Source organism: Ranitomeya variabilis, chromosome 4 (genome assembly GCF_051348905.1).
Source record: "Ranitomeya variabilis isolate aRanVar5 chromosome 4, aRanVar5.hap1, whole genome shotgun sequence".
Lineage (NCBI taxonomy): Eukaryota > Metazoa > Chordata > Amphibia > Anura > Dendrobatidae > Ranitomeya > Ranitomeya variabilis.
The window spans coordinates 452970514-452984703 of record NC_135235.1 but is presented as its reverse complement, the minus strand read 5'-3'; the positions used below and the strand labels follow the sequence as shown (position 1 = coordinate 452984703).

At 46.5% G+C, this 14190-nt stretch overlaps 1 protein-coding gene across 3 annotated transcripts in view; it reads left to right on the top strand.

Annotated features, from left to right (window-relative positions):
* MYBL2 (MYB proto-oncogene like 2) overlaps positions 1-13862 on the top strand; it is a 65859-nt gene extending 51997 nt beyond the window's left edge. For 2 of the 3 annotated variants that reach the window (XM_077251548.1, XM_077251550.1), the window contains 2 exons: positions 938-1321; positions 12443-13845. In XM_077251548.1, coding sequence (XP_077107663.1) covers positions 938-1321; positions 12443-12571 — 513 coding nt within the window. In that variant the 3' untranslated portion in view covers positions 12572-13845. Of the gene's footprint in view, positions 1-937; positions 1322-12442 lie in introns of all 3 variants that reach the window. The other variant, XM_077251549.1, reaches the window with a different exon arrangement.
* Positions 13863-14190: the final 328 nt, after the last annotated feature.

Genomic DNA, 14190 nt, shown 5'->3' with positions numbered 1-14190 from the left:
GATGTGTGGTGACTGTCTCCCAGCTTGATGTATTAGTATAAGGTGTAGCAAACTGCTATAAAGAGCAGGTCTTCAGGTAGTGACGTCTCTAAGTAGTCTGGCGGAGAATTGCAGACCTGGATGACATACTCTGGTCATGGGAAAGGTGGGGTCTAATGGGGTAATATATTAAACTGGAGATTGGATGACCATGCCAGTTAAAAGCTTGCTTGAAGCTGGATATGATGGTCTTCTTGCATCAAACACTCCCTCCACACCAGGTGAGGGCAAGGTTGGAGCCCCTAGATATGAGGATACTGCCTATAAGGGAGGACTGCACATCATCTGTGTATTTAATGAAAGTGACAATGGGTGCCAGGATGTCTTTGCTTAGAGGGCTGTGAATGGGTCTCGCCACCATGTCAAGAGCTGAATGTGGCTTTTAAGGTAAGAAAGGTTGCAGCCTACTGCACTAGAAAAATACAAAATAAGAGCTTTCAGTAAGAGCTAAGTGATTGGGCTTAGCTTAAAAATCTTGAATACGGAGACCCTGAGCTCGGCTCATGCTGCGCCTGATGATGAAGCAGGTCTATACATGAGTATATAACAGTCGGATGTGTATGCATTCCTTCATGTATCATGCACCAGTCCTGAGTTATAGGGTGTATTTCAGAAAAAGCTGTTTTGATAATCCTGTAGGTTTACGGCTGTTGTCTCATTGTGTTAGTTGGGGCTTGCATTTTGGAAAATGTAATTTTTGAGAGCCACTGAATTGTGACAGAAAAAAAACCATGTTCCTCTACTTTAGACACTAACGGTTTCCATAGACCTTTTCCATGGTGCTGGGTTGGACCAGAAATCTAATTTGGCTGTTAAAGATGCTTTGTGTTGGTGTATTGCATTTGAGTTGGTACCTTTTGATGTCTTCTGAATAATTATTCTCTTATTTCTTCATCAGCCTCAGACCTGCGAGAGCTTCTTATCCATATCCCTTAATGAGTCGTCTTGTAGCAGTAAAGAGAACAGTTTATTAAATCAGGGATTTGTCCAGGTCAAGCAGAGCAAAGGATCCTTGATCCATGAAGAAACCTCACATACTGATATCGGAGAGCTGTTAAAAACTCAGGAGTCATCTGTTCGTAAAGGCATACTCATCAAAACGGAGCCAACAGTACATGTAATTACAGACTCCTGCCCAAGCTTACCAGTGGATGTAGGCACCATTTTGAATACCTCCCATAACAAAAGTAAAGAAAACGACATGAAACCCAATAAGCCTACTGCTTGTAATGCTGAAAAACAGACAGCATCACGAACAGAAACTCTCAGGATTCCAGAACCGGTAAGTGTACCAAAAATAACGAGACATGATCTGGTAATGTGTGTTGATTGGTATAATGCTGGAGAGCTTTGCTGAGCGGCTTATGATGTCATATGTTTGTCTAAGGCTATGACAGCCAGTGATGAGCGAGTGTGCTCGTTACTCAAGATTTCTGAGCATACTCGGGTGATCTCCAAGTATCTTGGGCGTGCTTGTAGATTTTTGTCTCCCTGCAGCTGCATGATTTGTGGCTGCTAGGCTGCCTGAATACATGTGGGAATTCCCTAACAAACAGGCAATCCCTGCATGTGTTCAGGCTGTCAAGCAGCTGCAAATCAGGCAGCTGCAGGGCTGAAACATAATCTACGAGGATGTCCAAGATATTCGGAGAACACCGAGCATGCTCAGAAAACTCGAGTAACGAGCACACTCGCTCAAAACTAATTACAGCACGTAGCGTAATTGATGAGCTTTTTTTTCTGCTGCTTTTTATCCACCTGTTTTCGAGAAAGTATCTGCATCAAAGTATGCAATAACAATCCTCTGATTTCTGCAAGTTTATCCGCTCTTCCCCCCCCCCTTTTTTTGTGCTCTTCCCCCCCTCCCTTTTGTTTATGCGCTCTTTCCTTCCTCCCTTTTGTTTATGCGCCTTTGTTTATGTGCCCTTTCCCTCTTTTTCCCTCCTCCTTTTCCCTCTTTTTCCCTCCTTTTCCCTCTTTTTCCCTCCTCCTTTTCCCTCCTCCTTTTCCCTCCTCCTTTTCCCTCCTCCCTTTCCCTCCTCCCTTTCCGCTTATGTGCTCTTTCCTTCCTCCCCCCCTTTTCCTCCCCCCTTTCCCTCCCCCCTTTCCCTCCCCCCTTTCCCTCCCCCCTTTCCCTCCCCCCTTTCCCTCCCCCCTTTCCCTCCCCCCTTTCCCTCCCCCCTTTCCCTCCCCCCTTTCCCTCCCCCCTTTCCCTCCCCCCTTTCCCTCCCCCCTTTCCCTCCCCCCTTTCCCTCCCCCCTTTCCCTCCCCCCTTTCCCTCCCCCCTTTCCCTCCCCCCTTTCCCTCCCAGAGGGCATCAATCATGTGGTGTCTCATGCCCTGAAGCTTCCATCAGTGGGGGCCGTACAGTCGCATGAGTTGTGATGAAATTCACTCCGATTGGAGATGCCTGCGACTTCAGATTTTTACTTTGGTTTTCGAGGGGAAGCTGGGGAGGGGGTTGAATCCAGCGGTCATTTGGTTGATGTTTGTTTCCATTGACCCTTTGATGCATTGTCATGTTCTTGGTGAATTACTCAATAACGGTAAAGACTTTGATGGAGCTTTTGTCTAAGATCTGATGTGTGATTTAGATGTTCACTTTAAAGGGGTTGTCCACTACTTTCAATTAACCCCCCTATGTATCCCCCCGGGGCCCCTGATTGTGTAAATACCTTCTTTAGCCGTTTTCGCCTGTGAGCGGCGCTATGCTGGTGCCTGAGTCCGGGTCACGTGACCCCCAGGCTTCAGCCGCCGCTCGTTTCCGCCGACGTCACGTCAATTTCCAGACTCTGGAAATTGACGTGACGTCAGTAGCAGGCGTGTCCCCAGGCTCCACAGACAGCAGTCACTCAAAGAGTGACTGGGCTGTGGGCGGGGCTGAGGCTGCCTGCGGGGCCGTGCTGGGGGCGGGCGGGGCTAGGCAGGGATGGGCGGGCGCCGGTGCTGTGCGGTCCCGGTGCTGTGCTGTGCGGTCCCGGGCGACGGTGCTGTGCTGTGCGGTCCCGGGCGACGGTGCTGTGCTGTGCGGTCCCGGGCCCCGGCGCTGTGCGGTCCCGGGCCCCGGCGATGTGCGGTCGCCTGCGCTTTGCGGTCCCCGGCGCTGTGCGGACCGGTATGTGCTGGGGGGTGGTGTGTGTGTGTGTGTGTGTGTCTGTCTCTGTGTGCAGGCATCGTCCGATGGGACAACAAGTCCCATCGGGCTCTGCCTGCTACAGTGGCAGTGAGTGACACATTATCCAATGATGGGACAGTAGTAGTCCCATCATCCGGCTAATGTGTTGAATGTAAAAAAAAAAAAAAAAATACATACATACATACATACATACATACATACATACATACATACATACATACATACATACATACATACAACACACGACATGCGACGACACTCACCATGCGGCGACATGCACCATGCGACGGCATGCGACATGTACCATGCGATGACATGCGCCATGCGATGACATGCGCCATGCGACAACATGCGACATGCAGCATGCGACGACATGCGCCATGCAACTACATGCACCATGCAACTACATGCACCATGCAACTACATGCACCATGCAACGACACTCACCATGCGGCAACATGCGCCATGCGACGGCATGCGACATGTACCATGCAATGACATGCGGCGCCATGCGACATGTACCATGCAATGACATGCGGCGCCATGCGCCAACATGCGACATGCAGCATGCGACGACATGCGCCATGCAACTACATGCACCATGCGGCGACATGCACCATGCAACGACACTCACCATGCGGCAACATGCGCCATGCGACATGTACCATGCAATGACATGCGCCATGCGACGACATGGGATGACATGCGCCATGCGATGACATGCGACAACATGCGACATGCAGCATGCGATGACATGCGCCATGCGACAACATGCGACATGCAGCATGCGACGACATGCGCCATGCGACTACATGCGCCATGCGACTACATGCGCCATGCGACGACATGCGCCATGCGACGACATGCGGCATGTGACGACATGCGCATACCGTACATACATACAGAACATACAGACATACAGTACATACATACATTACATACATACATACATAGACATACAGTACATTAAACATAGATTACATACTCACCATCACTTGTCACTTTGATCCCCGAAGCCAGTGTCATCTGTAAAAAATATTAAAATAAACAAACACTATACTCCCTGATCCGCAGAAATCCAATTAAAACGAGTGTCCCTCGACGATCTCCCGTGGAGAGCTGGAGCATCTGCTGATGCAACCACTCACCAGGGGCTCCAGGAAGACAATGAGGGGAGGAAGGTATCCTTCCACAATGTATTCCCCACAATGTATTCCTACGCCCCTGTGAGAAAATAGTCCCTAGTCTCACTTTATGGCATGCTGTATGAGAAAGTTCCCACGCAGCTTTTTGCCATAAAGTGAGACCAGTGAACTTTAGTAACCTCAGTGATACACTGCAGGAGCCATTGCCTCCTGTCAGTGTGTCACTGAGGGTCCTATAGAGCGGTGACATCAACCCTAACCGTAAACGTGACAAATACGTGGCACTTTAATACGTGACACTGAAATACGTGGCACTTACATACGTGGCACTTACATACGTGGCACTTACATACGTGGCACTTAAATACGTGGCACTTAAATACGTGGCACTTAAATACGTGGCACTTAAATACGTGGCACTTAAATACGTGGCACTTAAATACGTGGCACTTAAATACGTGGCACTTAAATACGTGGCACTTAAATACGTGGCACTTAAATACGTGGCACTTAAATACGTGGCACTTAAATACGTGGCACTTAAATACGTGGCACTTAAATACGTGGCACTTAAATACGTGGCACTTAAATACGTGGCACTTAAATACGTGGCACTTAAATACGTGGCACTTAAATACGTGGCACTTAAATACGTGGCACTTAAATACGTGGCACTTAAATACGTGGCACTTACATACGTGGCACTTACATACGTGGCACTTACATACGTGGCACTGAAATATCGTGGCACTATGTCAGAAAATGGTCATTAAACGGTTAGGGGTGAGGTTAGGGGTAGGGTTAGGATCCCTTTATCACCCTGATCGTGGTGGGTGGTGTTTCAGTGTTTTTTTCTGTTTTTTTCTATAAAAACGCATGCGTTTTTAACGCAAACAAACGCATGTGCTTAAAAACGCATGCGTTTACATAGACAGCAATGCATTTTTTTGCCGCAAATAAACGCATGCGTTTTTTTGCGGCAAAAAAACTATGAAACTGAGCTGTGAAATGATGAATCCAGCCTTGGAATCCGTTTTTTTTAGGCATGTTTCCATTCAAATCATGCACATTTTCCGTTTATTTACTTATTTCCAAAAACGGCATTAAAACCGCGCATAAACCGCACCAAAAAAAGCATCAAAACTGCACCAAAAACTGCATCAAAACTGCACCAAAAACTGCATCAAAACCTGGTGCAGTTTTGGTGCAGTTTGCAGTTTTGGTGCGGTATTGATGCAGTTTTTGGTGCGGTTTTGATGCAGTTTTTGGTGCGGTTTTGATGCAGTTCTTGGTGCGGTTTTGATGCAGTTCTTAGTGTGGTTTTGGTGTGGTTTTGATGGAGTTTTTGGTGCGATTTTGGTGCGGTTTTTGCGCAGTTTTGATGCAGTTTTTGGTGCAGTGTTGATGCAATTATGGTGCGGTTTTGATGCGATTTTTTTTTTTCAGTTTTGATGCATTTTTTATGCAGTTTTTTGCACGGTTTTGATGTATTTTTTAATTCGCTTTTGTTGCGGTTTTTGCGCGGTTTTTAGGCGTTTTGGTGCGTTTTTGAAAGGTAAATAAAGATGTATTATTGAACAAAAAAAAGATTTGTGATGTCATTATTGTCCAACCTCCTTTTACATTTGTCCAACCCACACTCCTTTAAACACACAGATAGACAGATGATAGATGAAATGGATAGACAGATCTACATATAGATAGATCTATAGATGCATACATCTATCTGTTCATATATCTATCTGTAGATGTGTCTGGATAGATATCCATTGATAGATGTATGGATAGCGTAGGGTGTGTGTCCACTGTCCGGATTACATCCGAATGAGCTGCAGATTGTATGCTGCGTACTTGTAGTCCCATCGGATGATGCCTGCACACACCCCAAAAGAACCCCCCCACAGCCCCGCACACATCCGAAGAGCCCACAGACATCGCACACACCTGAACAGTCCCGCACAGCGCAGCACACATCCGAACAGCCCGCAGACCCCGCCCGCCCACACATAGACGCACACCGTCACCGCCCACACACTTCCATCCTCCCGAGCTGCTGCGTTTCTCGGACCCACATCCGCAGCAAAACTGCAGATCTTTTTTACATCTGCGGTTTTGCGGCGGATGTGCCCGACTCAATGAAAGTCTAAGGCCATGTTCACACATAGCGGTTTTTACCGCGGATCCGCGGCGATTTTGATGCTGCGGGTCCGCAGCAGTTTCCATTGCGTTTACATTAACATATAAACCCTATGGAAACCGCAAACCGCTGTGCACATGCTGCGGGAAAAACCGCGCAGAAACGCAGCGGTTTAAAACCCGCAGCATGTCACTTCTTTGTGCAGAATCGCAGCGATTCTGCACCCATAGGAATGCATTGAACCGCTTACTTCCCGCATGGGGCTGTGCCCACGATGCGGGAAGTAAGCAGATCATGTGCGGTTGCTACCCGGGGTGGAGGAGAGGAGACTCTCCTACAGGCCCTGGGAAGCATAAATAGTGTAAAAAAAAAGAATTAAAATAAAAAATGATGATATACTCAGCGCTGCACGCGGCCGTCCGGTATCAGGGTTGGTGTGCGAGCAGGACCTGCGGTGACGTCGCGGTCACATGACCGTGATGACGCCTGGGTCACATGACCGTGACGTCACGAAGGTCCTTCTCGGCACAGCATCTTTGGAACTGGACCGCCGGGTGCAGCTCCGAGGAGATCGCGACGTCAGAGGGTGAGTATAGCCAATTTTTATTATTTTTTACATTACTATTGATGCTGCATATTGCTGCATATGCAGCATCAATAGTATAGGCGGAAATCCGCAGCGGAAATAGCGGAACAAACCGAGATAAATCTGCAGGGATAACCGCAGCGGTTTTGCCCTGCAGATTTATCAATTCCGCTGCGGGAGAACCTGCAGAGCACGCCGCAAAGTGTGCACATGGCCTAAAGGTGCAGAAACGCTGCAGTTCCGCACAAAAGAAGTGACATGCTGCGAGAAAAAAAAGCTGCGTTTCGGTGCGGCCTTTTCCGCAGCATGTGCACAACAAGTCTGCGGCTCCCATAGACTTACATTGGTTGTACACTACACTGCGGATTTGATGCAATTCAGTGCGGCAAAAAACCCTGCGGATCTGCAATCAAATCCACAATGTGTTCACACAGCCTTAGCATTTAGGGAACCGAGCAAAAAAGCCAAGCAAAAAACAAGTGTGGGATTGCACTTTTTTTGCCATTTCATTGCACTTTGAATTTTTTTCACATTTTCTGCTACACGACAAGGTAAAACCAATGGTGTCGTTCAAAAGTAGAACTTGTCCCGCAAAAGATAAGCCCTCACATGGCCGTATTGACAGAAAAATTATGGCTCTGGATAGAAGGGGAGCGATAAACGAAAACAAAAAAGCTGCAGGGGTGAAGGGGTTTAGAAACAAGGATATGGACATATCTATGGAAATAGACATAGATATATCTGTATCTATCTATCCCATATCTATCTATCTATCTATCTATCTATCTATCTATCTATATCTATCTATCTATCTATCTATCTATCTATCTCTTTCTATCTATCTATCTATCTATCTATCCCTCTATCTGTGTGTAATGGAGTGTGGGTTGGACAGATGTAAAAGAGGAGGTTGGACAGAAATGACATCACAAATCTATTTGAAGCTAGAGGAGGGAGGGGTTGGGTGTGTTTTGGAGAGGGTGTGCTAGGTTCAGGCTTAGTAGCAGTGCAATGCATCATGGAACTTGTAGTATTAGAGCACAATGACTCAGGAGAAAGGAAGTTGTCGATTAACCCCATGAGAGCTGAATCCAGCACTAAAGTGGGCTGCTACAGCATGATAAAAGGTAATATTGCTAAAATAAACACAGATGTTTTCAGTGGCCCATAATAGCAAGATTTATGAAAAAAAAAAAAAAAGGTTATAGTAGTGGACAACTTCTTTAACTGTTTTTTGAGCAGTGTAGTTGGCTTTATACCTTATACCTTTTTATACCTTTTTAAGATTTGTAGTCAGAAAGCAAAAAGGCCTCTCCTTCAATTAAAAAGGTTGGCAGTAGTGATGAGCGAGCGTGCGAACAGGCAGGCAATCCCTTGCATCTGATGTGGCTGTTGAACAGCCTGCGAGACATGCGGCCGTGGGGACTCGAGCATATCATTCGAGCAGGCCGAATATGTCCTGTTAGGACACGTGCCTGCTCGAATAACACCTTATCTGAGCTCGCTCATCACTAGTTCGCAGATTGTAAAATTGTACTCGGTAAAGCTTGACTGTTCAGACTGGTCTTGGACTCCCTATTTACTTGAGCAAAGGTGGGAACTTTTGCTGGCTAATATTGGGGTCTTTTAGGTGTCTTTTTTTTTTTTTTTTTTTTTGCCCTTCACTGGATTTGATTTTGCGAGTTGTCTCTACCTGGGGCAATTAATGGAGAAATTAGGATAATTTTTTGCATGTATATTTTGCTGATTGCCTTGTGGTCCATAACTTGTGATATATATAGATGATGGGGTGGTCTGCCAGCACTGGTCGGTATCGTTGGTAAATCTTCCCATGACGGGTCTGTGTTAATAGCCTAGAAATGAATATGCTATAGCCATTTATTCTGGGTGATTTGATGCGGCTGGGTAATAAACCTTCACGATTATGTTTGGCTTTAAAAAGGTTAACTTGCACATGCTGATTTCCGTGCAAATTACAAGGCTAGGAAAGAATTGACTGCAGGTGTTCTCTTACCAAACAACATCCATCTCGCTCTCTCGATGCCACCCATGGCTCCCACAACGATTCGTAATTAGAGGAACTTTGATAATTATTCTTTCCCATTTTGAAAGCGTTAAAGCAGCCACTGCATTTCCAGCCGTCTTTTAATCCAGACCAAGTGTTTACCTTTAATTATATGTTTAATAATGTAAGGAATTCGCTCAAGTGAAACGTATATCGGATTTTCAGCTGAACTAAAGTTCACAGCATGCCATGGAGGACTCTCCCTATGGTAACAAGGATGATATTGAGTGATAGGTAGTGTTTAGCACTGGGCCCTCATTGTCTCTAAGCCCCCATATTGTTTGCAGAGCCAGACTCAATAGTATTAACCACTTATTAACTTGGCGGGCAAGAGCAAGGGATACCAATAAAATGTGCAGCCAGAAATGTTCATTATTGGAGCTAGAGCTCGGAGGCTGGAGTCCTTCTGGAAATAAAGCCAGCCAGGTCTGGGGACTGACAGGTTAGTGGGGAGCGGGAGCCGCTAACAGAGGGCAGACCTTAGGACTCCTTGGGTTTGTCCCTTGTAATGTAAATCGGCAGTGTGCTCTCCCCTGTTGGTGTCCTTTAATGCCGCGGTACCTTCATTCATAATTAGTGGAACTGTAAAGGTACCTTCACATTAAGCGACGCTGCAGCGATAGCGACAACGATGCCGATCGCTGCAGCGTCGCTGTGTGGTCGCTGGAGAGCTGTCACACAGACCGCTTTCCAGCGACCAACGATGCCGAGGTCCCCGGGTAACCAGGGTAAACATCGGGTTACTAAGCGCAGGGCTGCGCTTAGTAACCCGATGTTTACCCTGGTTACCAGCGTAAAATGTAAAAAAAACAAACAGTACATACTTACATTCGCGATATCACAGCAGGATCCTGATCGCTGCTGCGTGTCAAACTAAACAATATCGCTATCCAGGACGCTGCAACGTCACGTATCGCTAGCGAGATCGTTTAGTGTGAAGGTACCTTAATGATAAACCTGTCATAGAGATGAGTCCTGCCAACAGCTAAAACAAAAAAGCAGAAGTGCTCGGCTGAGCACTACTGTCCGCTAATACCGAGAAGACTTTTTTAATTGATGACATTTTCACCAGTGAAGTAGCTGATTGCAAAAATTAAGGACACTAAGCAATCAGTGGGGGTCACTGTTCCCAGACCCCCCATATATGAAACCATCTGACTTTTCATGTTTTCAAAAAGTGCAGTTAAAATGTTAGTGTGCCAGGGTAAGATGCACCTTTTTAATGATTTGGGTGCATCTTTTAGCTCCCATGCTCCACTGCAAGAAATATACTCATCCTAATTCTCCCCAAATGTGGTGTAAATTGCGACTAATTTGTTGGCCGTGCTGAGCCACGCTGGTCTGTTGGTCAGGCTATGCACACTTTTCACCAATTTGATAGCGCTGACTAGGACCAGCAAAAAAAACAACAAAAACTTGCAAAAAAAGTTTTGCAACGTTACAAACTGTTTTATCAGAATTCTGACATGGCTGATGAATGTCTATAATTGAAGCAATTCTGGTTATGTGTAATGGGTAAAATGGTTAGAAACACTCGAATAAGATCTTTTTTGGGGCTTTTTGCCCATTGATAAGGTGAGGAGATATCGGCATCTGTATGTCTGACCATGCCAGTGAGCAGCTGTATGTCTGACCATACTGGAGGGATGACCATGCCAGTGAGCAGCTGTATGTCTGACTATACTGGAGGGATGACCATGCCAGTGAGCAGCTGTATGTCTGACCATACTGGAGGGATGACCATACTGGAGGGATGACCATGCCAGTGAGCAGCTGTATGTCTGACCATACTGGAGGGATGACCATGCCAGTGAGCAGCTGTATGTCTGACCATACTGGAGGGATGACCATGCCAGTGAGCAGCTGTATGTCTGACCATACTGGAGGGATGACCATGCCAGTGAGCAGCTGTATGTCTGACCATACTGGGGGGATGACCATGCCAGTGAGCAGCTGTATGTCTGACCATACTGGGGGGGATGACCATGCCAGTGAGCAGTTGTATGTCTGACCATACTGGAGGGATGACCATGCCAGTGAGCAGCTGTATGTCTGACCATACTGGGGGGGGGGGGGGGGGTGACCATGCCAGTGAGCAGTTGTATGTCTGACCATACTGGAGGGATGACCATGCCAGTGAGCAGTTGTATGTCTGACCATACTGGGGGGATGACCATGCCAGTGAGCAGCTGTATGTCTGACCTTACTGGGGGGGATGACCATGCCAGTGAGCAGCTGTATGTCTGACCATACTGGAGGGATGACCATGCCAGTGAGCAGCTGTATGTCTGACCATACTGGAGGGATGACCATGCCAGTGAGCAGCTGTATGACTGACCATACTGGAGGGATGACCATGCCAGTGAGCAGCTGTATGTCTGACCATACTGGAGGGATGACCATGCCAGTGAGCAGCTGTATGTCTGACCATACTGGGGGGATGACCATGCCAGTGAGCAGCTGTATGTCTGACCATACTGGAGGGATGACCATGCCAGTGAGCAGCTGTATGTCTGACCATACTGGAGGGATGACCATGCCAGTGAGCAGCTGTATGTCTGACCATACTGGGGGGATGACCATGCCAGTGAGCAGCTGTATGTCTGACCATACTGGGGGGATGACCATGCCAGTGAGCAGCTGTATGTCTGACCATACTGGAGGGATGACCATGCCAGTGAGCAGCTGTATGTCTGACCATACTGGGGGGGATTACCATGCCAGTGAGCAGTTGTATGTCTGACCATACTGGGGGGATGACCATGCCAGTGAGCAGTTGTATGTCTGACCATACTGGAGGGATGACCATGCCAGTGAGCAGCTGTATGTCTGACCATACTGGAGGGATGACCATGCCAGTGAGCAGCTGTATGTCTGACCATACTGGGGGGGATGACCATGCCAGTGAGCAGTTGTATGTCTGACCATACTGGGGGGGATGACCATGCCAGTGAGCAGCTGTATGTCTGACCATACTGGGGGGGGGGGGGTTGACCATGCCAGTGAGCAGCTGTATGTCTGACCATACTGGAGGGATGACCATGCCAGTGAGCAGCTGTATGTCTGACCATACTGGGGGGGATGACCATGCCAGTGAGCAGTTGTATGTCTGACCATACTGGGGGGATGACCATGCCAGTGAGCAGTTGTATGTCTGACCATACTGGAGGGATGACCATGCCAGTGAGCAGCTGTATGTCTGACCATACTGGGGGGGATGACCATGCCAGTGAGCAGCTGTATGTCTGACCATACTGGAGGGATGACCATGCCAGTGAGCAGCTGTAGTATGTATGTTTCCACTCTCTGAATATCCATTTCTTTTGTTCCCCAGATGAGTAAGGCTTGGAAAATCATCGCTTTTGGTGGCTCCCAGGACCAGCTACTGATGCAGGAGAAAGCACGAGCAATCCTGAACTTGCACAAACACAGCTCTACTTCACGAACTCTCATTATGTCCTGATACTGTGCGCCAAAAAGGACTCCATCACCCAGGTTTAGAAGGACTACGCCACCATGCAGCTACAAAGCCCAAGATATATATTTATAGTGGATTCTAGCTGTTACCACCAACGTCACACCGGATTGTGCATTTCTTTTTAATGAAGTGTCCATGAGAAATAACAGTGGTTGATACAATGTTGCCCTATATGCCTTTCCAGCATAAAAACCAATTGTGACTTACCATATGGTTACATGTTGCAGTCTTTTAAAGGAGAGTTCGAGCCTAAGAAAAAAGGCTCTGCTTATGTGATCTGTTTGACTTTGTAAGCGCAATTCAATGATTAAGAACTGCAATCCCAGAAACGTGGTATGATTTCTGAAAAAAAAATACTTTTTCTTTTTAATTTTTTTTTAACCTTGTACAACCTCTATAGGTTGGAATCACACAAACATTTTTTTTATTTTCTTAATACAAGTGTTTAAATATATTTTTAGGAGGCCTTTCAATAGGGCAAGGTTCACACAAGTTGACTAGAGGTTGAAGGCCATTGACTCAGCTCTAATTTCTGCTCAAGGGCAATGTTATGTTGTGGTGCCACATTTGTAGGTAATGGACTGCACAATGTAACCGTAATCTCGCCTTTAATGGCTGTGGGTTTTGGGGATACTGCAGCTACCACTCTACTTGAGCACCCCACCACCACCTCGGCATACTGCATAGCCATATATACCAGACCTGTTATCCCACAGTTTTTTGCTCCCCTTGTTTTGGTTGTAGCAGCTATGGATGGGTGCTACAGTTTGCAAGGTTTTTTTTAGGTAGTGTAGGATGTAGGGAATATGTTTACAGTAAGTATATTTTATTTCTATTGCTATAACTGATCTTAAAGGGGTTCTGTGGGATTAGGTAAAGGAACATGATATGGAATCCAAACGTCTGCAATCACAGCGCTGAAAACTTTTTTTTTTTTTTTTCCTCTCCCCAAAAAGGTGCCATTTTTTGCAGTGTTTCATGTGGCTCAGCCCTAGACATTTGTAATGGGACAGAGCAGCAACACCTGACTCAGCCACTGAGTAAGAGTGGCACCCTTTTTTTTTCTAGAATTTGACATGCCTTTTAGAATGGTATATACATCTGTTTCACAAGTTATGCCATCATTGTCTAATAAATGCTGGGCCCACCTTTGCAATGCGCATCAATGTAGAGATCCGGTCCCATTGGGGATGGAATGTTGGCTGAAAGTTGTGTGGAAGTTCCAGAGTGACACGCTAATAAAGGTAGCCTGTCACCTTAAAAAAAAAAAAAAAAAAAAAAAAAAAAAAAAGCTTTTTACCTGCAGTTATAGTGGAAATCTGTCACCAGTTGTTTGTCGCCCTATCTGAAAGCAGAATGATGTAGGTGCAGAAATGCCGATTTTGTCACTGGGCCGCTTGATGCACTTTTGATAAAATCCCTTTTCTATCTGCTGCAGATCTGCCTTTTCTATGAATGGTGAGCTTTGTATAACATGGTCAATCAGAGGTGGAGCTTGGTTATACAGAACTTATGAATATGGAGGATACTTTTCATGGCAGCAGGTTTACTCGTTATCTAGTGGTGATCTCCTGACGGCAGTTTTGTGTTTTGTTTTATTAAAA